A 23,613-nucleotide genomic window follows, 5' to 3' on the forward strand; every position below is an offset into this window, starting at 1 on the left:
GATCTCAGCAAGCAGCGGGGCCACGGTGGAGGTCGGATTCCCATGATGTGAGTCAGCCACATTCCTCCCTAGGGTCACTGAATAGCGCGGGCTTCGGTGGCCTCTGCTGCCTCCAGCCTCGGTGCTTGCCGTGATTAACTACGCTGAGGATGCTCGATTTGGGTGGATAAAGCAAAGGCTATGGGGCTCCAGCCCGCTGGGAACAGCTTCAGCTGCTCATCCATGGGAAAGGGGAAGAGTGGTTTCTTGGCCACCCCTCGTACCAGGAGTCCCTTTATCAATGGGGTGTGAAGGGCTGATGAAATGCTACCAGCTATCTCGGCAGACAGATAATCCATGGCTATGGATTTGTTGTTAGAGAGGCCAGCAGGCCTGCACAGCTCCCTGTAGCCATCTGTAACTCTCGTGCTGTCGTATGGCCGGCTGCAACACCAACTGCTCTCGTGATACGGGGTCATGTCGTATCATGCTAGCAGTGGAAGGGGGCACGATGCGGGATAATAACCAAGCCATCGAGATAAAATGAGTCTCAACACATAATAGATTTTTTTTCTCCGCTCAGAGGATCTTTCTGCTTGAAGGCTGCGTGTGTGTGTTTTTCTCTAAATGAGTGTTTTCTCCCAGTCACTCTGCATAGAAATCTGGCATTTTGCAGGGGAAGCCACCTGTGCCCTTCAGCTTTCCCATCAAATGCAATGGGCAGACCATCTGCAGGAGCTGCAGCACGGCCATACCAAGGTCACTTAGCAATACCAGACCTCTGTCACCCAGCAAACTCTTGGTCAGGGGGACTTAAAACACCTGGAACAGCTCCCTCTGCGGGGACACAGCCTCCTCGGGGCCGGCCAGCAGCCTGGTGCCTGTACCGAGCAGCCTGCGTCGCGTGCAAGGCTCGCCAGGAGCGATCGGGCTTCACTGCAGCGGGTGAGCAGAGATCCTGCTTCAGCCGGGGTCCTGCCTACGCGGTTGTCCCAGGAGGATTGCAGAGCTGGGAAGATGGGCAAATCCCCCCCCGCAGCTTGCTATAGCTGCAAATTTTGCCCCTACTAGGAGTGGGCAAAACGCAGGAGCTGTGGCTGGGAGGTGCCTGGTGCTTCGTGCGGGGTTTCTGCTCCACGGTACCACAGCCTCCACTTGCATTCAGATTCCACGCAGGGTTTTACATCCCCATAAATGACGTGCATTTTTTTCTTCCCAAGTAAAACAACCCTCTTGCAGGTGTGGTGCTGCCTGTGCAGCACTGGGGGTGTTTTGCAGCCTTGCAAAGGAGGCTCCGGTGCTCCGCAGACACCTTGAGGTGCACGTTTCAACTTCAAAAGCCCCAGATGGGAAAAAAACAACAGAGATACTGCACGAGCAGCCAAAACCCAGCTGTCTGGGGCTGCACAAGCCCTGCTGTCCGTGAATCCCAGCAGACAGCACCATGAGCCTGGTGTCAGACAGCATCTGCGGCAGGGATGTGGGTATTACCAGCACTCTTAGGGACCGGTTTGCAGGGCTGGGTTACTCTCCAGCCAAATCTCTTGGATTCAGGTTTCAACTAACCCACCTCATTTCCATGTTTGTTTTAATCTCCCAGCAGAAATGAAACCATCGGCTCCTTTGACTAGCTCCTTGCCTGGAATTAAATGTCTAGCTCCTAAAAAACCGGTTTTCCTGGGCTAGCTTGTCCCAGTAAGTGACCCAAATGTCCTCACACCTTTGCAGGGGCAGGTGTGTGCATCTTCAACGTGGGATGTTAGGCAGGCAAGGGGGTCTGCTGCTACCAGATGCTCTCCTGCATAGCCCAGGCACGTCACAGAAAAGCAGTAGAGCAGCTATGAGAACACTCAGCCCTGATTTATAGACTTCAGTGGCAGGGAATCCACCAGAGCCTTTGGCGAGATCCTCCAGGTTTTAACTACCCATATGTCAAAAATGTTTGCCTTTTCCTTGGTTGAATCTGTGAAGCTTTGGACAGAGGATCAGGAGGACAGAGGATCAGGAGAGCTGGGTCAAGCAGCACTTTCCATCCACAGTGCTGCCTTTGCACATCACGCCCGCCCTGGGTGATGAGGGCATTAATGAGCATTGTATTTGCAAAGTTAAGGGGCTTTCTAGTGCAAGTGCGCTGGTTGCTCTCCCCGTACATCCATAAAAATGCTGCAGACAGCTGTGTTCCCTGGAGAGGAGCAACTGGAATGCCACCTGGTGATCTGCCTCCTGAGGTGCCTGTCTCTCCCCATTGAGCACAGCAAGAGCAGAGACAACCTGCTTGGCCCAGCCACCTCTCTACCAGGTGCTTAAAGGTGGATAAAGGCAACCCTGAGAGCATCAGTGCTTCGGAGAGGTGAATCCATCCCAGCTCTCCATGCCAAGCCTCTCTCCCAGGCTTGGCTGCCCTCTGATCCCTCCCGGTGTGGGACTTGGGGAGGGCAGGATCTGCCCCGCACTTCGGGTAAAGGCACCAGGAGGGGGTCACTGGGTCTGAGAAGCAGCACGAGCTGGTGAATGGCTGAGCAGAATCAGGTTCTGGGCCAAAAATGCTCAAAATGGGTTTATTTCATTAAAGCTGTGCAGGGAAATGGGCTCTGCAACTGCAACGGGCCATCATCGGGTCCTGGCAATTGCCTAGGCTTGATCCCACCAGAACACTGTTACCAACTCTCCGTGTGACATTGTCACCACGACCTGCCCCGGATTAGGATGAGTGCAGGGTGTCTAACAGCCCCATCCCACCAGCCACCCCTCAGCTAGGCACAGAGCACAGCCTGGCCCCCATGCATCCCTGCAGAGCATCTCTGCACAGCATCCCTGCGCGCCTGCTGCTCCGGTGCCCTAAATCCAGCCCTGTTGGTGCCTCAGGAGGCATCTCGTATGTTGAGAGGCTTTTGGCCTTCCTCTTGACAACACCTCCTTCTCAGTGCTAAGCCTTGAGCAGAGCTTTGCTCCCATCTCCCGCCCTTCGGTGTGTGCTCTGCGCAGGGATTTCGGGTGGCTTTCCTTACCGAGACGTAGCGGTAGAGTTACTTCTAATGGCACGTACGTGACGTGGAGCGGGATCGACCACTCCGACTCTGGCTGGCACATTATAAATCTCGGGGAAAAAAAAAAAAAAAAGTGCAAAGGGCCAGGAGGGTGGGGGGTGAAAAAAAACAGAAGGAAGAAACGGTTTTCCCAGAGCCCGAAGCAGCGCGGGGTGGGGAGCTGGAGAGGCAGGGTCGCGCGGCTCGCTGGGGCAGAGTGTGCAGTTGTTTATACTGGAAATGAGTTTCTGTTTATTGCAGGCTATGGTGGGGAGACCACAAAGTGAACGTAAAACAAAATGGGAAGGGTGTGGGGAAAGGCAGGGGAAGGGGGGGCGGGTGCCTTTGACAAACTCCAGAAGTCACGTCCAGTAATAAATCAAGCCGGGATCCGTCCTGGGGAACAGGACCCAGAACATCTGCTGGGGCGGAGGGGAAGGCATGCGGGCGAGGAGGGAGGACAGGGCTCCAGCACCCTGCTTCACCGCCCCACACGGGGGATACCTGCAGGGGATCTCACCCCTCTGTCCCGCTTGGCCATGCCCTGGCTGCTCAGCACCTGCCTTTCCTCGTCTGTCAGGTGTCTCGGGGTGCTTCCCTTACATTTATCGCTTCTCCCCAGCTTTGCGGCAAATGCTGGGTGGGAGGCAGTGTCACCGAGTAGGTACCATCGGGCAGGGTGGTCCCTTGCCCTCTCCTGAAAATTAGTGAGTTAATGGGGCTGTTGCCAGCGAAACCAGAGACAAATCTCACGATAACCCCACCGGGGCCTGCATCGCATCCATTCTTTGTACAAGGCTTTGAGGGTATTAAGTGCTAAGTATTTTAGTTTGACATCTGAATCCAGCTGCATTGTTGTGAGACGCCCTGGCAGATTATTGCTCTACACCAACCTTTCATATATAATCTATTGCCACAGATTTATCGCTTCAGAAGGGGTGATGGACGTTTGTTTTGCAGATTTAAGCATTCCCCTCTTCTTCCTTTTCTTTCCCCTTCCTTGGAAAATGGATCCTATTAACTGCTGCTGCAGATGACACAACACATGCCAATACATTTGCAACCCATTTGGCTCACAGAGAGGGCTGCATTCAAGCTAAAACTTCCCCAAGGGTCCAAGTAAAGCATCGAGATGGGGAGGAGAAACAAAGACCACGCTTCTGCCTTCTGGGTCGTTCCCCAGTTCTCGCCTTTCCAGCCCATATTAGTGCAGAAAGCAGGAGATGCAGGCACCGAGATGTGTGTGTGAGCTATGACCTCAAAATTCATTTGCATTTCATTACGCCGGGCCATGGCTGAGCTGCGGGAATGGCTCTTGGAAAATGCCCTTGTGCATCTTTGTTTGCACAAAGCCCAAATCCTCTGGTACTGGATCCAGGGCTTTAGTCCTGGCGAGTTCAACCCCGTGTCACAGCACTTACCGCCTGTCGCCAGGCGTGCTGCCTTCCTCCCCATGCTGCTGGTGGCACATAGGGCATGGGACAGACCCAGCTGCCTCAGCATTAACCCAGCCAGAGTTGTTCTCTCAGCTCCAGGAGAGGATGGCAAAGTATTGGGGTAAATCCAGGACTGCCCTGCACCATGGGTTGTTCCCCATCACAACCTTGCAGCTCTTGCCCATGCCCTCAGACCCATCCCGACCGCTGCCCTGATCTCAGAAGGATGCTGAGCCACCTGGTTGAATCAAGGGGAGACTTGTCCCTGCTGCACGAGGCATTTGCAGCGCAAGGAGCAGCACTCTGTGCCCAGTCCTTGTCACCAGAGCCAGGGCACTGCAGCATCCTTCTGCCACGGGCTCTGTGCCGATCTGAGCCAGCTCCGGACTGTGGGACTTGCTCTTCTCCTGCAATTTTCTGTGCAACGCTTCAGAGAGTGCAGCAAAATCCTTCAGTGGCTCTAATAATGTTTCCCTCCAAAGCTCTTGGGTATTTCCCCCCCGTACCTGTGAAGTCACGCTTCAAGCCTGCAGAAATCCTATCAAATACCTCCTGAAATCCTCTGGAGCCCCTGCGACAGTTTATTGAGAGTCCAGGACTGTTTGACCTTGGAGGGTGGGGGGAAAAGGCAAAGGAAGAAAGCCCTGGGCTTTTCTGCAAAACTCCTGCTTTCCAGAAAGGAATAGCAACTCCAGTCCCTGGATCTTGGGGTCTGTTCCCAGCTCATAACAGTTCAGCTCAGTGTGACCCACCCAGTGCCACTGCTCTGGAGGGGAGGGCAGAAAAAATGGTGTGTTAGGCTAAAAAATCTCCAAAATAATTGCTTCTTATTTGCTCTTCTTTGGAAGCAAATCAGAGGGTGCTTGGGAAGTTGCTTCTCTTCTAACAAAACCTAATTTAGGGGCTGTCTGTGCCCAGGGCTGCTGCCCACATGCTGCAGGTGGCAGGGACGGACGGTGCCAGGCACCCAGGTTGTCACCTCCAGGGCAGGGTGGCAGTGGTGTCACTGCCTCGGTGGCACAGAGCTTATGGAAACTGCGTTTGCTTCTGGGTGTCTCGCTATTAAAAGGTCATTGCTAGATTGCAGGGGCTCCAGAGGAAAATTGATTAAAGGCTTAGAAGATGGCGTATGACCTAAAGGGGAGATTAAGGGAATTTGGTGGGGTGCTCATGACGGAGCTGAGCTGAGGGAAAGCAAGGAGGGAAGGAAATGAAGACAACCTTGCAAAGATTTCACAGGTGACAATTAGAGCAAGCAAAAGCAGTCACTGGGAGTAATCGAGTCATTTAGTGCTTCTGGCTTTGTTTTGCAGAGTGCTGGCTCTCAGGCGGGTGGGAAGGGGCTCCCCGAGCCCCTCGAGCTGCCGTCACTGCCCTGGCCATGCATACCAGGATCATCCCATGGGGCTTGCTCGTTGCCAGCTGTGGGGATTTAACCATTTGAGATGGGATTTGAAGAAATTGAGCATCATTGTCATAAAGCGAAAAGCCTTTTTTTAGCTCTGTTCCATTGCAGATGGGCTGAATAATAGGACCTCCCTTGATGTCGGTTGTGTTGAGGATGCAGCTATTATTTCCAAATGCAGTGACGTCTGGGGTTTGTGACTTACATCGTCCCAAGGATCTCATTGCCCTAAGGTAGGAATGAGGCCAGGGCCTAATTCAGGATAGGGGCTAGCCTTGAAGCTTTGCGAAGAAGCAAGGGGAGGTGTTTCTCCTGGGAGAGGTTGTTCCCATTTCCTCTGCAGAATCCGCTGGTGTTCCCGTGCTGGAGACCCAGGGTTTTTGACTTTGTCCCTATCCCTTGAAGCCAGGAGAGCCAGAGCTGCTTTCCTGCGTGGCTCCTGAGAAATGGGGCAGAAGTGAAATTGGTGGGTCTGTGTCGAGCAGCGGTGCTAGCTGAGCTGGTTCACCAGCTGACCCCTTCCAGAACTGACAAACTCTCTCCTGGCTTTCATCCCCTTGAAGGATGGGAAGCTCACCCCTTTGGGTGAGCTGCAGAGATGCTCCGAAGATGGGCTCCCTCCTCCTGCCTGCTTCTACCCCACGGTGCCATCAGCACAGGGGAGGAGTTAGGCTTGATCAGGAGACCCTCCTGCTGTTAGTGATGTGTCTGACCAGTGTTTCCTCAAAGCAGGAGGGTGGCCAGTGAGGGGCTGGTGTGGAGACCTCGTTTTCTTGGACAAATCGAGCTTTTTCCCAGGTACGCATCATTAATGGGATGGCAGCATCCCTGAGCAGCCTCTAACAGAAGCACAGCCAGAGCCATCCCCACAGTCCCGAGGTATCCACCGTGGTCCCGTCCCTACCAGAGTCCATGCTGAGACTTTCTGGGGTGCTTTATGCAGAGGACGTCTGGGAAGGAGCCAGGAGGCTTTGCTAACCATACTAGTGAGGCTGCCGCTGCAAGGACATGCACAGTTCTGGGATGGGAACAGCACAGAAAGAAGCCATATGAGGAACATTTTGGTCATCTGTGAGCTCTCTACAGCTGACTCCAGCATCTCTCGGGGGACCTCTGGCTCCAGCCCAGCCATTTTCATGAGGTGTCTGCAGCTAGCTTCCCAGCTGGCAGGGTGAGGAAGCCACCAGTGCTGCAGGGGCCAGGGCTGTCACACACAAAGAGCTATGTGGTCCCTGGGGCTGAGGAACGGGCACGGGAGGATGCGAGTCGGTGCCCTGGGGATGCTGAGACTGAGCAGAGCAGGAGAAGCACAAAAACATCCCTTCCTCTCCTCCAAAGCACCAGAAACCTCTTACTCCTTCCTCTCCATCCCCTGCCATGTGAGAGACCGCCCTGCCAGCAGGTCTCCCCATCCCCGGGTTAGCAGGAGAGGATCCTAGGGTAGGCAGTGTGGAGCTGGGGGTGTATCCAGCTGCCACTCGAGCGGGATGAGGGGAGAAGAGGGATTTTCGGAGAGCTGCTGGCTGTCGGAGGCAGCCTGCGCTTCCCCAGCTGGGAGTGATAGCTGGTAATATTTGTGGCTAGCCTGCTGCTCGGTACATGACAAAGTGCTTGTAGCTTCCCTCCAGAGGCTCCTCCTGGATAAATTTACAATTTCCAGGAGTTCTGGTGGGACAGCTTTGCCGAGGATACGCGACTGCCAATGGTCTCAGTTGCGTCTGATTACACCTGGTATTTTCCCTCTCTTCTCCATCTGGAGAGGCAGGGAGGATGGATTGCTTGCTTGCAAACTTTAAGTAAGGTGAAGGAAGGGGCAGGGGAATTGCACGGTGTAGGTTGTGCGGGTTTTTGTGCCTGGAGCCAGGAAAAGAGGGAGGAGGGGATGCTGAGTCCCCTCTGGCAAATCCCGCAGGCATGGCGGATGTGGCACACATCCTCAGGCTCCCCATTACCAGCTGGGGAGCCCTGGGGGAACCCCACAGACCCCACACACAGCTGAGCTGGGGCTTTTAGCTGAGCTCCTGGGGGCAGTTTGCAGGTCTCTGCACAGGTTCAGTTTCCAGGACGCTGTGGGGCTCACAGTGGGACTGGGCATGGCAGAAATCAAACTCTTTGGGGCAGTTTTGGGTACTAGTTGCCAAGACTTTTATTGAGGTGTGCCAAGGGAGACAGCTACTCCTCTGGAGGTCGGAGCTGTGATATGTTCCCACCCAACTGTTTGGGGTGAGGAGCAGGTGCTGCGAGACACATCTGGGTGCAAGGAATCACCATGCCCCTGCATCACCTCGGCACCACGCATCCGACCTCACGTCGAGGAGAAGGGCCAGGAGAGGAAGGATGGTTAAAACTCCCCTGGAAGCACAGCTTATTTTGGCAGGGACTGGAAAGCGCTATGGATTTCGTGCCCGGCATCCTTCCCAGACATTTTAGAGAGGATAAACCCAGCATTTGGGTGGGAGCTGCTGTGGATGCATCAAGCTCTGCTTCCCAAGCCCCAGAGGTGGAAAGACTCCAGAGGTGAGCGAGCAAAAGCACATCAGCCCCTTCATGCTCGGCACAGCAGCCGGGCACCCTGAGATGCCCCAGCCCCATGCTGTGGCCAGGGATGTGCTCTCCATCCCCTTGTCCGCCCATGGCCCTATTTGCCGGCACCTTCCCATGGGATCAGTGCAGCCCCTCGTCCCACCCCGCTCCTCAGGTCTGCAGGAGCTGGCTGGCGTCCCGGCACGCCGTGTCCCAGAGGCTGCCGAGCAGCTGGTAAGGAGGTTTGGTCATTCCTGCCCCGGGGCTATGTGCGAACCAGTGACCTGGCTCTGAAATGGTTTGTGTTACAGGCAAATCTCCTCGCAGAGGTGTTGGGGGAGGAAAGCTGGCCTGGATATGAACTCCCCGGGCTGGAGAGCAAATCCCAGTCCTGCAGAGGGCTTCCCATGCCCGGAGTACTTCCCGGGGGCTGCATCCAGCCCTTCTGCCCCACCAGCCCCTGCCCCTCGTGGGCACACAGCACCGCGGGTCCCGTCCCTGTCCGAGGGCTGGCGGTGCTACCGTTGTACACAAAACAATAATCAGCTGCCGTAACGAGGACACGGAGTAGCTGAGCTGGCTTCCCCGCTGTTGTGCCGGCTCCAAGTAGAAACAGCTGCATTTGGTTTGGTTAAATGTTTTATTTACTCCCAATTATCCCAGATAACAGATTTGCTTGCCTTTGTTCAATATTTAATACTGTTTCGGAGCAAAGCTGCTCTGTGCTTTCTGCTGGAGGACGGGCTGGTGGGGGGTGGTTCTCTGCCGTGGTGGCCCCAGGGGACATTGGGGTCCCAGGGGAGGGCTGGAGGTGCCCAGCACCCCCACAGCGTGATGGTCCCACAGCACCCAGCCTGGCACCCCGAAAGGGGTCCCCTGCAGGACTTGGGGTGCTCTCACCCATCACACCACCTTGCTGAGGGGCAGCATTTAGGGCTCGGGGCTTGCACCACGATTTGCACTTAAGCAGGGCTCTGAACTCTGTTACGGGTGAGTAATGCCGCGTGCCTCCTCCCCAAATTTACAGCGCTGCCTCTCGGTGTGAATTTTCTGCAAGGGAAATGAGAAAATCCATAGCTTGGTTTATGAGCCTTAATCAGTGTAAAACAGGGCCTTTAAGAAATTTATCTTTTGCTGAGTCTACCCTTTTATTTGGCACCTTCTAGGGAATAAATTCTCTCTCTTCGAGGCTGGGGAGCTGGCTCCTAGGTGGCAGTGGGGCTGTGGGACTTTGGTTACAGCTGCAGGTCCCTGCACTGGGGACGGGTAGGGCCACAGTGTCCCTGGCCCATTTTGGGACCTCCTGGGAAGAGCAGCCAGGAGCTTTTTCATGTGGTTTGGTGTTGTCACAGGAGGGTTTGGGGCTGGGCCAGGCACTGGCTGAGCGTGGGCATCTCTGGTGCTAACCTGCGATGCTTTGAGCTCCAGAGAGGGATCTCTCTTTGGAGTGTAACTTCAAGTGGGAGGATGGCCAAGAGCAGCACAGATGACGGGTAACAGAGCAAAGAGAAGCACGGTCAGAGCATCACCTCCCTGCCTTGATTCAGCAATGGGACATGGCCACATCCCAGCATTTGGGGTGACAGAAAGGACTGTCCCAGCCATAGCCGTGCTGCTGGGAGCACGCAGGCAGAAGGTGTGCGGCTGATGGAGGCTCAGCCGGGCAGTGGAAATATGATTTATTCATCGCTGTTTTCTTTGTTGTTTCATACCAGCCTGTTGTACACATACAATTTTGGAAAAGTGGCGTTAGATAAATAATGCATTGTGTTTGCAGCTGGTGTGCATGGAACAAAAGGGGCTGGGCAGGTGTGGGTTCAGGCGTGCTGCTCCCGCATGCACGGTGATGTCTCTGCTTCCCACATGCTCCGGGTTGGCATCTCCACCCCATTTGGGTCCCCGTCATGCCCCCAGCCGCGGCAGCTTTTGCTTTTGGCCACCTGGGTGTATTTTTACTTATCTGCACAGGCTTATGGCTCACAAATGAGCAAAGCTGCAAGGCAGGGCTGGTTGTGGCAACAGTGCAAAATTCATCTCTGTGTGAGGATGAGGAGGAGGCTTCCCGTCACGTTCAGCACAAGCAGGGCACAAGGTACAGGAGTGGCAGGAGCGAGCCTGGTGCTGGGGCTGTCCCCTGCACGGGGCAGAGCGCACGCACGCACGCGGGCTGTGTGAGGGCTAGAGCTCTGGCACGAGCACACGATGCTGTCATGGGCCCTGGAGGTTTTGCTGGCACGAGCTGGGGATGATGAGTTATGCAGGTCATCCCGCGAGCGCAATGTAACATCGGTATCCCCCAGCAGCCCGGGGCCTGAATGTGCCCCAAGTGAAAGAGAAGAAATACCTCCTACAGAAGTGTTTTAGAGGCCTCTTAAAAGTTTTATGGGTACTATTTTTTTGTATCCCTCCACCTGTGGAACAAGGCATCTTTAGTACATTCAGCCCTCAGCGGGAGAGGAAAATTATAACTGATCCATTTCAGAAACCTCTAAAAATGACCTAAAATAACTTTTCTATATATAAAAATGCCACGATTTTAATGTCCATTATCTCATGACCTAGCAGGGCTAGCAAAAGCTATTGTAGATCATTTTTAGTGGTTTCTAAAATGGATCAGTTTCACTTTTTCCCTGCACAGTGGGACTCGGGGTACAAAGAGAACTGGGCTTTAGAGGTGACGAGAGAGACAAAACCCTGTGTCTGTGCCGAGGCATCCAGGGCTGCTTTCATCCTCAGGGGCTGTCCTTGCACTGTTACCATCCAGGCAGAGGTGCTGGCACTGGTCAGGCGTCAGCGATTCCCAACGGGCCGCAGAGACAGCAGTCAAAGGGATGCAGAACCCAGGGCAGTGTGTGATGGGGAAGGCGACCCCATCCCTGCCTTGGGACTTCTGTGGGGTTTGCAGGGACCCTGATGGAGCAGATTGCACTGCCTGGCAGAGCTCTGCATTTTGTAGGGGTATTGCACGGCTTGCAAGCAGGATGAGCCCTTTTACCCCTTCGAGGTTTTTGCAGAAAGAACCCAAGCTGCTGTGCAGAGGGGGGCAAGGGGACAAGAAAGCAACCAGGGCCCGGGCATCAACCACCCTGGGCTTGCAGAGAGGACGTCAGCAGAGCACGTGGGAGAAGTGGCTTCCTGCCATGCGAGAGGTTAATAGACAGATTAGAGAGGGCAGGCAGTGTTTGCAGCGAGAGGAAAGGAGCTCTGCCTTGACAGAGTTCGGCAGCTCCGCGAGGCGACAGGGAAGTAAATATTTGCCAGGATTAGGGATGCTGCGTGCGGCCGTTCCCATGTCCCCCAGAGAAGTGCCCGTGCGCTGGGTGGCCGTGGGACACCGAGGCTGTAGGCACCGAGGCTCAAGGGGGCTACATGATAATGGGGCTGGATTTGGGGGCAACAGGGGCTGACAGCTGGACCTCAGCCTGGTGGGATGGGAGAGGTTGGAGCTGGGCTCTGCACACCCAGAGGCGCTGCCCAAAGCCCTCCGTGGGCCTCAGGGCAGAAAAAGCCTCTAATGCTCCCTTGATGGCTTTGTTTTCCTTCGCTGCCTTTCTTGCTCTCTCTATCGGCCGACAGCCTGGCCCACCTCCAAAGACAGCATTACGGAGCTCAGGATCGATTGGAGCCTGCTATTTTATTTGCAGTCTGTAAGAGCCCTTGATGGGCAGGATGAGCTGTGCCGGCGAGGACCTTTCCTTGCTGAGGAGGGGGGGTTGCAGGCTGCCATCTGCATTGCTCCCCCCCCCCCCCCCCCCCCCCCAAGACGCCTGTTGATCCAGGACTGATGGCTCTTTGGAAATAAAGAGCTTGCAAGAGTGTCCCCAGGCAGTGAGGGGATGCCCGGAAAGGGATGGTGGCAGCTGAAGTGAGACGGGTTTGTGCAGCAGTGTCCCCTCAGCCGCTGCGGGCTGAGGATGCTGCCTAGGCACGATGGAGGCAGAGACACTTCGGTGGTTTCGTCTCCCTTCCCAGGCTCCCCTTCCACTTCTTGCTGGCTAAAGGCACCGCAGCCGACCAGTGGAGGCTGCCACAAGCACAGAGGCTGGGGTCTGCATCTGGGCCTCCCATCCCAGCGCAGTGCACAGGATCCTAAAGATTTTCCCCATGAAGATGTGGCACCTCTGCAGGCTGCTCTGGAGCGGGGATGGAAGTGGGCAGTGGCACGGGCGGCCCCTTTCACCGCTGAAACAAACCAGGGACGTGAGGCCAACCCAGCCTCCTCGGCACAGACTGCTGAGAGCTGGATCCAGCACAATAGAGGGGACAACAGAGACAAATTATCTGCAGTGGGGCCAATTGTAGGTCGGCAGCAGTGCAGCATGCACGTGGGGCATGGAACTGTGACAGGCTTTGGGGGGTCCTGTCCCCAAAACCTGGACTGGCTCTAACTGGCTCCTGCTGTCATGCAGGAGGCTGTGCCCGGTGCTGAGCACAGCAGCAAGTGTGCGAGAGGCCTATGGCATCCCCCCCAGCACCCTCCCCGGTGCCATATTTCCAGCCCCCAGCCCAGTGTGCTGGGTGCCCGGCGGGTGCTGTTAGCCCACACTGCCACCGCGCGGCCGCTGGGACACCGAAGCCTGTCCCGAAGTCTCCTGCACCCCTTCACCCCTCCGAAACACCTCCCCAGAGCCCTTCTGTTGCCTCCTGCAAAGGGCGATGCTGTCCCGTGTTTGCTCCGGGCTTACCCTGGGGGCATCCGCTGGGGCAGGGAAGGGGTTAAAGGTCTGGCAGGCGAGGAAGAGGAGGAAGAGGAGGATGGAGCCGGAGCGGGGAGCAGGCCCTTGTCTCTGGCCTTGCGATTAGGTGTTCTGCTCCGCTGCAGAGGGTCTGCTTGAATAATTTACCTGGGAGGCTCATTAGCCAATCTCTGGCCTTCGTCTGCCATCTGAAGGCTGAAACAGCCATTAGGAGGAACACGCACCCCGTATCAGAGCAGCCTCATCGCCCTGCTGCCCCCTCGTTCATCTTGCTGTCGTGCTGCCTGCTTGCTCCATCCAGCCCTGCCCTGATGTGGCTGGGTGCATCAAGCCCTGTGCCTCGGTTTCCCCCTGGGGGCTGCATCCAGCCCTGGGTACTTCATGGCACGGTGCCGTGCCAAGGTGCTGCAGTGAGGGCCCACCTCTGCTCTCAGCAGCATGAGCGTCCAGGTACTGAGAGGAGTCGACTTCAGTGTCAGTTCAGATGATTTTACCAACCTGCAAGGGCCAAATGTATCAGCTGAAAGGTTCCCTCCTGCGGGCACCAGCCCTCAGCATTTCACAGACTTCCCGTGGCTCTGGCTGTGCTCCTGCAAAGATCACAGCGTGCTTGTATGTCCGGGCAAGCTGAGTGCAGTGTGAGCACTTGGTTGGGTTTAAAACCTTTTGCCTCTAATCTCTAAGACCATCTGACAAGGCCAGAGGTAGCTGCTCCCTGCTGTGTGCTCTTGTCCCATTTCTGGCTGCCTCCGTGTCTCCTGGGATGCAGGACCCAGCCTCTGTCCCTGTGATGGGCATGGGATGCTCTGCTGCTGCTGAGCATTAACACAGCTAGTCCTCCTGCAGAGATGGATCTTCCCTGCTGGCTTCAGGCTGTTCCACTGCATCTTGCCATACGTGGTCCTTCTCCATCCCTTTATGGACCTCAGGGGTTTCTGAGAATCATCCCTCAACAAGAAGTTTATCACTCCCCAGGGACATGGCAGAGAAAGCCGTGAGCGCTGCAGCTTAATGGGGTCAAGAGAGCAGCACCTCCTCCCCATCAGAAATGTCTCTGTAGCTGCCTTGAAGATAATTTCTCCCCGTACCTGCCAACCTCCTGTGCCACCCCTTATCTCATCAGTCCAGGAGACCTGCTGGGGGAGGAGGTGAGCAGCTCTGCACAGTCTGAAGAAAGGTCTCGTGGTGGACCTCAGCAGCATACATGGGACATACTTCAAGCTGATGAACACAGCCGGGCCTCTCCTTGAAAATCATGTCCCCCCTCAATGTGGGAGAGAAGGGACATCCCCTTATTTAGGAGCTGGTGATAAGCCCACCCTGATGAATAATTCCTCTTTCTCTTTCCTCTGCAGCTCCACCGAAAGAGCCAGTGCTGATGTGCCGGTCCAACAACTACCCGAAGGGTTTCTACTGCAGCTGGCACCTGCCCAGCCCCACCTATATCCCCAACTCTTTCAACATCTCCGTCATGTAAGTGCCCAGGAGGGAAGGGTGCAGCAGGGGAAGCACTTGTCCCCCGCAGTCTGGAGCATGTCCCAGGTTGTGCCATGGGTCTCACCTGTGCTGAGCATATGGGATCGGTATCCAAAAAATGGGCCCAGGGAAGGATGCTGCAGGGACATCCAAATTCGGTGCTTGGCACTGGGGCTTTGTCTCAAGAAATTCCCATTTGCCCAGAGGACGTTGCCAAAGCCACCAGCTCCCATATCCCCTTTCTGTGCCCCCACAGTCCATCTTCTCTCCACCACTTGTCCATGCTGGAGGTTGTGCCTGCTGTTTTTTTGGCAAGTTTGGCACAGCCACGCTCCCTTCTGCAGTGTGCCAGCTGTGGCCAAGCAGCAGCGGTGCCCCTCAGCCAATTTTGGCCGTGGCATGGCATCACCCCCACCCTGGCACAACCCTTATAGTGCCATGCCTTAGCTTTTGGAGCTTGTTTCTCCAACAGAAAGGAGAGCCTGATCCTCCCACAGGAGAGGCAGAGCCAGCCCCTACGGAGTCTCATCCTTGCAGTGGGGTGGGGGAAGAGCAGCAGCAGGCATTGCTTGGGGCCAGCACGAGGGCCTTCATCGTGGTCTCTCTGCAGGCTTCCAGGATAACGCATCCTCCAGGAGGAAGGCAGACCTTTGTCTGTGGGGGAGATGGCACACAGGAACTCTGGACAGACTGGGGACACCGCTCTGCTGCTGCCTCCTCCTCCTCTCCAGCTGTGTGTGTGCATCCCCATCCCAAGCGTTGGTCTGTAGCTAACAGCTCTTCTCATCCCTGCTTTCCAGACACGGCACGAGAGAGATGGTCTGCGAGAAGGACATCTTTCCCAAAAACAGGTGTCACATCAGATACCTCCAGCTCTTCTCGACGGTGAAGTACAAGGTGACTCTGACAGTCACGAATGCTCTGGGCAAAAACTCCACCTCTCTCACCTTTGACGAGTTCGCCATAGGTAACTTCCGCGGCAGAACCTGGCCTCTCCGAGCCAGTGTTGGGGTTGGCTTGCTCCGTGCACAGCATCTCCTGCCGGGGCGATGGGCCAGGGAAGGGCCAGGCTTTCCAGGTGGAGCCTCTGCCTGCCAGTGCGTGAGATGGAGCCACACTGGCATCCTCCTGGTGCCCCCCCTGTGGTGGTTTCACCCTGCTGGGCAGCCAAACTCTTCCACAACTGCTCTCTCACTCCCCTTCCTCAGAGGAAGAGGGGGAGAAAATAAGGTGGAAAGGGCTCAAGGGTTGAAATAAGGACAGGGAGATTGCTCAACAGTTTTCGTCACGGGCAAAACAGACTCAGAGCAGGGAGATTAATGTAGTTTATTGCCTATTGCTGTGAGAAACAAAGTTGTGTTTTTGCAATAGGAGGTGTTAACAAGCTAGAGCAGTGAGAAACTAAAACCAAATTAAAAAAATCTCCCCCCCCATATTCACCCTCTTCTATGTCCTCTCCCCGAGCAACACAAGGGAATGGGCAATGGGGGCAGCGGTCTGTCCCTCTCCCTCACGGTCCCTCTCTGCCCCTGCTCCACGCGGGGACCCTCCCACGGGATGCCGTCCTTCCCGAACTGAGCCTGCGGGGGCTGCCCACAGGCAGCAGCTCTTCAAGCACTGCTCCCACACGGCTCCGTACCACGGGGTCCGTCCCCCAGGAGCAAACTGCTCCAGCACGGGTCCCCCACGGGCGGCAGCTCCCCCCAGACCCCCTGCTCCTGCGTGGGCTCCTCTCCACGGGCTGCAGCTCCGGCCCGGGGCCTGCTCCTGCGGGGGCTCTCCATGGGCCGCAGCCTCCTCCAGGCCACATCCACCTGCTCCACCGGGGGCTCCTCCACGGGCTGCAGCGTGGAGATCTGCTCCGTGTGGGACCCGTGGGCTGCAGGGGGACAGCCTGCTGCACCAGGGGCCTCTCCACAGCCCGCAGGGGAACTGCTGCTGCGTGCCTGGAGCACCTCCTGCCCTCCTGCTGCACTGACCTGGGGCCTCAGGGCTGCTTCTCACTCCTCTCTCCAAACTGCTGTGGTGCAGCGGGTTTTTCCCTTTCTTAAGTCTGCCCTCCCAGAGGCATCTCTCATGGCTCAAGTCTGGCCAGAAGTGGGTCTCTTTTGGAGCCAGATGGACCTGACTCCTGCCAAAGGGAGCTGGAGTATGCTTTGTGTAGGACCCCCAGCATGTGGGGTTGCTGCCACCTAAGCATGGTGGAGGAGCAGGGCAGGATGCACTTGGTCCCATTGGTGGCCTGGTGTTCAGCCTGGTCCTGTCCTCTGTGGTCCAGGTCTCTCATGGCTGCTGAGCTCCTCTGAGCTTTCCTAAAATAGAGGTTTGCTCTTTGTGATGGAAGCAGAGTCATGGGAATTAGAACTGGAAGAGAAATTACAACATCCCATCCCCTTCTCCCCATCCCTAGGCAGAACAAGCCCTCCCATATGCATGCATAGCTCATGTACAGCCCAGGCGTGGTGGCAGGGCTGACCCTGCATGGCTGCTCTAGTTCTCAGAGCATCCCACAGCAGCCTGGGTGTAAGCACCCAGCAGAACCGTGCAGGGCAGAGGTAAAAACCTAAGTGCGATAACAGCCTTGCCTGTGTCCTGCCTTATCTCCCAGCCCTTTGCAGGGCTTCAGCAGGGCTGGCCAAGCCTTTGCCTGGCACTGACTGAGGCAGGGAGAGCTCAGCCCTGCTGCTGCTGCTCCTCCAGCGGTGACGGATGGTCGTGGAGCAAGCAATTCAGTGAGAAGAGTGACAAAGCAGGGAGCTGGGCACAGGGATTTTGCCACCAGCCAAAGGCAGATTGCGGCCGGTGCGGTGACGAGATTGTCCATTCTCAAAGAACAGGAAAAATGGGAGCGAGGAGTTCAGGTACAAGTTGAAAAACAATTTTCTGGTTCCATGTGGCAACTACTGGACCAGAGAAACAAAGAAATGAATCCCTGAAGTGCAGCCAGCAGTTAGTCAATGTCTTGGATGTGCTGCATGTGCCAGCCCTGAGCAGCTGGAAGTGCCAGAGTGCAGGAAGAGGAGCTCCACCACTGTCCCAGCTTTTCCCTTTCTACCCCAAATCCTGGAAAACATCAAACAAAAAGCAGGGTGTAAGGAGTGGGGAAATTATTTTGGAGCAGGGACTGTCGTTTTGTGTCCCCACAGCTGTCCAAAGTTCCTATTCTTTGATGCACTGCAAATTCTAATAACAAGGCAAGGAGCTTAGCAGGGAAACGTGGAGTTCCAGCCACTTGGGTGTCTTTAAGTGGAAATTGTTGTCTTCATGGAAGATACACTCCTTAAACGAAGGTAACCTCCAGCCTGCAGGCCCAGGGCAGCAATTAAGCTGCATTTTCCAAGTTCCTTGCATTCCCTCCTGCAGGAGTTCAGGGCATCCTCCTGTAACATCTGCATCCCACCCATGCCCTGCCTGGCTTTGCGAACATCTGGTGCCACTCCTGAGCAAAACAGCCGGCACCACCTCGGGAGGAGGAATCTGCCCGTCCCCGCTCCAGCACACAAGGGCAGCCCCCCTGGGAAGCACGCCCGGCTGCGAGCCCACCCGTCCCAGCACCGGCACAAGCCGGATTCAGCCCAGGAGCTTGAACCCAGCCGGGTCGGAGGAGCGGAGAGCAAGGCCAGCTGCTAGCACGGGTGCGATATCGCTGCCTCTTCCCAGAGAGCCCGGAGGGATGGATGCAGGGGAAACAGATGTGTCCCAGCAGATGAAGGGGGGGTGAGACCCCCAGCACCCCGTGGCAGATGCTCAAAGGCGCTTGGGGAAGGGGTGACGGGACAGCGCAGAGCTTCACTGTCTTATGGCCTTAAAATCTCCATGTCCTGCACAGCTACAAAATTCTCCTCCTTGGGATATTTTATGGCTGCTATGCATAAGAAGCACAGAGGCAGCAGCGAGCGAGCATTTAAGCAGGCAGCCGACAGGCTTAGCAGAGTTGTTTCAGGATGAACTCAGCCACCACGAAGCAACAGCCACATACCCATCACCGAGCTTCTCCTTGTGCCTTCCTGGTGTTGTTTCCAATTAAAACAAGCGTGCTGTGTTTGTACGTTTTGCCAGGCAATTCTGCTTGGGTGACTTTGGGTGGGAGGAGAGCCTCAGCCTGCCTGCTGTCCTTGCAGAAGCATGTCTGCACCTTGTTGGGGTCTCCTCTCCATAGCTGCAAATGCAGCAGTGCTGCGGTGAGCCTGTGTCCCAGCACAGCCAGTGGCACACAGCAGAGTCCACCAGCATCACTCAGGCTGAGCTCTCATCTTTAAAGTTATGCTGGGCTTAGCTCTGCTAGATGGAGGAACAGAAAAAAAAAACATGTCTCAGGACAAAACTGTTGCACTGGCTCATTGATGCCAAAGGACACAAGCATCCAAGGCCAGGCACAAAATCCTGCTCTCGTGCCCAGCCTGGAGCCAGGGTGAGCGCAGAGCCATGGCCGCTCCCTGCTGGGACCACCCGCCGACCAGTCACAAAAAGACCCTTGGGAAGAAGTGACCTCCTTTGCTTTTGCTTCCTTCCTCCCCCACCAGAGCCCCCAGCAGAAAATCCCTTCCCCAGCTGCTCGGAAGATGACTCTAATTGAGTGGAAAATGACTGGTGCTTCCTTTTGATATCCCAAGCTGATGCCTTGCTGGCGGTCGCGTGGTGCCGGTTATTAGCAGCCAGCTGCGAGGGGCTGCTCTGCGTTTCCATTTCCAGTGATGACTGGAAGAGGGTTTCCAGCCCTCTGGCCCCCATCTTTCATGTCTAGGACATCCGGGCTGCCTTCCTCCCTGGCTCGCTGCTGGAAATTTTTTTCATAATTATGTTTTCTGCAAAGGTATCAATATTAATAAAGGTGAGCGTGGGGAGGGCAAGGCTGCGCAAAGCCCTGCAGGCATCAGGGCTCTGGCCCTAAGACAGGAGGAGGTGGGAGAGGGGCAGGAGGAGCAGGAGAGGAGCAGGCTTGGAGACAGAAGAAGGTGCCAGGCAGTGTGGCTGGGGCAGTGTGGGAACATTAATGGCCCTTGAGGATGTATCCCTGCCTTCCACACAGCTGGCATGAGCATCCTGCAGCAAAGCAGGGACAATCACCGCAAGGCCAACATCCCACCTCGGTGGCAATGCCTGCCTTCCTCCTAATGGGAGCCTGGGGCAAATTAGCAGCAGAAGATGCACATCATTAAACATGTAGCATCCTGGTAGCGTTGATCATTCGGGGCTGGCGAGATGGTGAGAGCAGGCAGGGCTGCAGCTGCCCTGGGAGCATGGGCAGAGCTGAGCAAGGGAGGGCAGAAAGGTTTGCTGGGTGCTAACAGCAGCAAGGGGGAGTTGTACCCCAAAGGAGATGGAAGGCTTTCTAAATGAGCCAAAGAGTTAATAACAGGTTTTCTTGCCTTACCCCATGCCAGCATGCTGAGACATGGCAGTTTAGAAAAAGGGGACAGTGCATGGGTGCCTTGCCACATCTGCCACCCCCGTCCCTTGTGTCACCTTGGGAAAGTTGCTCGATCCTCCTCGCTGCGGCTCGGGGGCGATTAAGGCACAGAGCATCGCAGAGGGGCTGCGTGAGGACGAATGTGCCTGCCTCTGTGAGGAGTTCAGTCCCTGAACACAGGTATACAGTTGCCTAGGCAGAAGGTCAGTTCAATTCATACTACTTAGGGAGGCAGAATTAAATTACCTAGACTGACATTTGGCTAAGACATGGAGTTTAATATCGTTCTTCTTGGAGAAAATGCCAGGGGATATTTAACGGCCGCAGGGGATCCATTTCAGTGCTGGGTGGGAGGACGGGTGCCTGGTGGGCGAGGGGGTCAGGCTCAGGCAGCACCTCCTTCCATAAGCACTTGTGGTCCTGTGTGAGCCTGCAGAGCCTTTAGGAAAAGCCTGGCCTGACAGCAAAACACAGAGATAACCGCTGGGCCCTTTCTCATCCTGAAAATGAAGCGGGACAAGCTGTGAGCTGCGTCCTGGCCAAATCCCGTGTCTCCTTCTCAGGAATGTTTGGAGATGCTCCGTCAGCTCTGTGGGATAATGTTACATCTGGTTTTGTGGCTGCTTAACCAATGCTCAGCCTAATGCCCATCGTCCATTATTATTATTACTATTATTGCTTATATTGCATTACTGCCTGCGGGCCCGCACTGAAGACAGGGCTCTATTATGCTCGCTGATGTACAGCCAGACAGCCCCTGCCTCGCAATTTGCTCTCTAAATGGACTGGGCAGACAAAGGCCGGGGGAAAGTGGAGCGGTCGTCCCTGTGTGGGGAGCAGGGACCTGGGATGCTGCGGAGGACGAAGGACTCCTTCAAGGTCAAGCGCTGGACGAGGTGCAAGAGGTGATGCGGGGCCCCGCATCCTGGCATCCCCGCCGTGCTGGAGGGACGTGGGAGGAGCGGCTCCAGCTTTGTGCTCCTGGAGGGGCTGGCACTGCTGTGCCTCGCACAAACCTGGGCAGGAGTCCCACAGATGGGGGGGGGGGGACACGTGGGGAGGCAGCCGCAGCCCTCGTGCTGGGGACTGCTGGTTTTCCCATTAACGCGGCGCCGTTTGAAGCCTCGCTGTGGACGGGAGCTCTGCCGCACATGCTCAGAGCCAGGACAGACATCCCCCGTGGCCAGGGACAGACACCGACCCATGTGAGGGGGATCACATCCCTGCAAAATGGGGGGCTGGCTCCCCCCTCAGCATCAGGGCACCGCCTTTTGCTCTTCTCCAACCCGCCACGGCACTGGCGTGTTTGCGTTCGAGCATCCCTCTGCCATGGCTCTGTGTTGTCACACCAAAAAGCAAAACTGAGTCCCCTGCATTACACCAGGGCTCAGCTCAGAGTTTTGACATCCCGTCGTGGCCATCCCCACCCCAGTGCTTTCGTCCCTTACCGGGGAGCCACGGTTTGCAGTCATCTGCATTCGTTCAGCCAAACGGATTTTTGTTTTGCAAACCCAGCCCGCCGAGCCAGCGCTGGATTTATATTTTTCCGTATGTGTTTGGACTCCAAGGCCCTGTCGATGGAAGCTGATGTCCAGCCCAAGCCCAGGGATTCAAAGCGAGCGGGGGAATTACACAGCCATCTGGAGTAGCTCAGCACTGCAGTCCCAGCAAATCGTCCCTCAGCAGCAGCTCCTGCCTGCCTCGTGGGCTTCCCCCTTGCTGCACCTTCTCTGGGGTGACTGCGCTGAGGTGGGCTCCTCCTGGCCCCGGCATCCCTACTCCATGCTTGGGAGTGGAGATCGGTGCTGGTGCCTTCACCAGCTTCTGCTCAGGGTGGTCAGAACAGGGCTACATTGCTTAATCCAGAGATTTTCAGGATAGGGGTGACAGTTTCTTCATGTATACTTCATGTGGATTTGGGGGATGTTGAGAACAACCCTGGAACACAAGGACTCAGGAGCATCACTGTTCTCAGAGCCCCCTTCACCCCAGCTGCCCCAAGCCTACGGCAGAGCCTGCAGGACATCCCCATGCACAGCTCCTCAGGAGGGATTATGTTTTGCAGCCAGGCTGCCTTTGCTTGCCAGGTCCCTGTACAACCCGTACTTTGGACTTTTTAGAACTTTGCTATTGCAAAGTGGGAGCTTCAGCTGCTGGGAGCTGAGCAGACTTTTGGTGAGGAGCAGGGCTTACCCTGCAGGAGGCAATACCGTTCATCACAGCATTTGCTCCCAGCACTTTAAAGTAGCAGCAACTGCCAAGCACATTGCATAGCTAGCAGTCAGTTAATATTCTCTTGAAATCCGTGCCAGGTAATGAGAAAATATCCCCCTATTCCTAAAGCAGAGCAGGGGTGAGAGAGACCTGGGGTGGAAGGTGAGCAGTCTTTTGCTTGCTGTGAACATAATGTGCCAACACCTGGGATCCCTGGCCCTAAATCAGGGGCCAAACTCTGCCTTGTTACTGTGGGATGAGCAGGCCTAATGGTGGGTCGGACTCCCAGCAGTCAGGAGGAGCAAGGAAAGCACGGGGTTTGGGCTTGGTGGGCTCCTTGCCATGGCCCTGTTACCCATGGGGAGGAGGGCTGCAGTTTGCTCCGGCCACCACTGGCATCTCCGCAGTGGTGGTTACTCTGCACTGGGACAGCCATGGCCCTGACCTGACCTGTGGACAGAAAAAGTGTTTTTCTGCAGCTCACCAGCCATTACCTGGGCTTTAACAGCCGATCTTTTCTCTTCCAGTAAAGCCGGACCCTCCAGAGAGCGTGGTGGCCAAGCCCGTGCCCAATAACCCCCGGCGGCTGGAGGTGGCATGGCAAAACCCCTCGTCCTGGCCCGACCCCGAGTCCTTCCCGCTCAAGTTCTTCCTGCGGTATCGGCCCCTCATCCTGGACCAGTGGCAGCACGTAAGTGATGCTGAGCAGGAGGCAGCGCGGTGGCAACGTGGGGATGCGCTGGCAACGAGTGGTCAGGGACTGAAACACGTCTATTTACTGCCCAGGCAACACGGCCCCTTTTCTTCTCTTTTTCCCTCCTCCCTCCGCTCTCCCTCTTTCTTTCAAGTCACATTCTGCCTACAAATGTGCTCTGCAGGCTCTCCCCTCTCCTCATTTTAATCCGTGGCCTGTATCTATTTTCCATACATATGTTCTATATAAAACCTGCCAACGAGATGTAAAAGGCATTCAAAGTATAAATGTCACTGCATTTAAATGTGCCTCTGCCACATTTAGATTTTGAACTGAAGATAAAATACCGCTCGCCGTAACTCAGAGCACAGTTGGTAACGGAGCGGTTGCCGTGATGTTATCGTCCCTCTTACTTTTATTTCTTGTTTCTTTAAAAAAAAAAAAGTCAGTGAAATCCTTGGCAGCCCGGAGGACAGATTTCATTTGTTAGCTGCAGGAAGATAACGAACAGGGTTTTTTTTTTTCCTTTTCCTTTTTTTTTTTTTTTTTTTTTTTCCGTGCGCTGCTTGCATGCTCTACTTGTGAAGGAAAGCAATCTGCCGCTGGATGAGAGGTGCTGCTGCGCTGGCATGTCTCATCCAACATCCCTTCTCTGCTGAGCTGGGCCAGAGGAAAGCCAATTAGGCAAGCGTAGCGGTGTTTTGCTTGATGAGCCATTTTGCCCCCCCAAAAAAGACAAATAGGAGTCAACAC

The 23,613-nt window shown here is 55.6% G+C and overlaps 1 protein-coding gene across 5 annotated transcripts in view; it reads left to right on the forward strand.

The window, feature by feature from the left end:
• Nucleotides 1–23,613, forward strand: part of CNTFR (ciliary neurotrophic factor receptor) — a gene marked incomplete at its 3' end in the record, with an annotated part of 178,639 nt that overhangs the window by 142,341 nt on the left and 12,685 nt on the right. For all 5 annotated transcript variants that reach the window (XM_080573834.1, XM_080573833.1, XM_080573836.1 and 2 more), the window contains 3 exons: nucleotides 14,422–14,539; nucleotides 15,343–15,509; nucleotides 22,694–22,857. In XM_080573834.1, coding sequence (XP_080429960.1) covers nucleotides 14,422–14,539; nucleotides 15,343–15,509; nucleotides 22,694–22,857 — 449 coding nt within the window. The remainder of the gene's footprint in view (nucleotides 1–14,421; nucleotides 14,540–15,342; nucleotides 15,510–22,693; nucleotides 22,858–23,613) is intronic.

Source organism: Anser brachyrhynchus (assembly GCF_964034855.1).
Source record: "Anser brachyrhynchus genome assembly, chromosome: Z".
Classification (NCBI taxonomy): Eukaryota; Metazoa; Chordata; class Aves; order Anseriformes; family Anatidae; genus Anser; species Anser brachyrhynchus.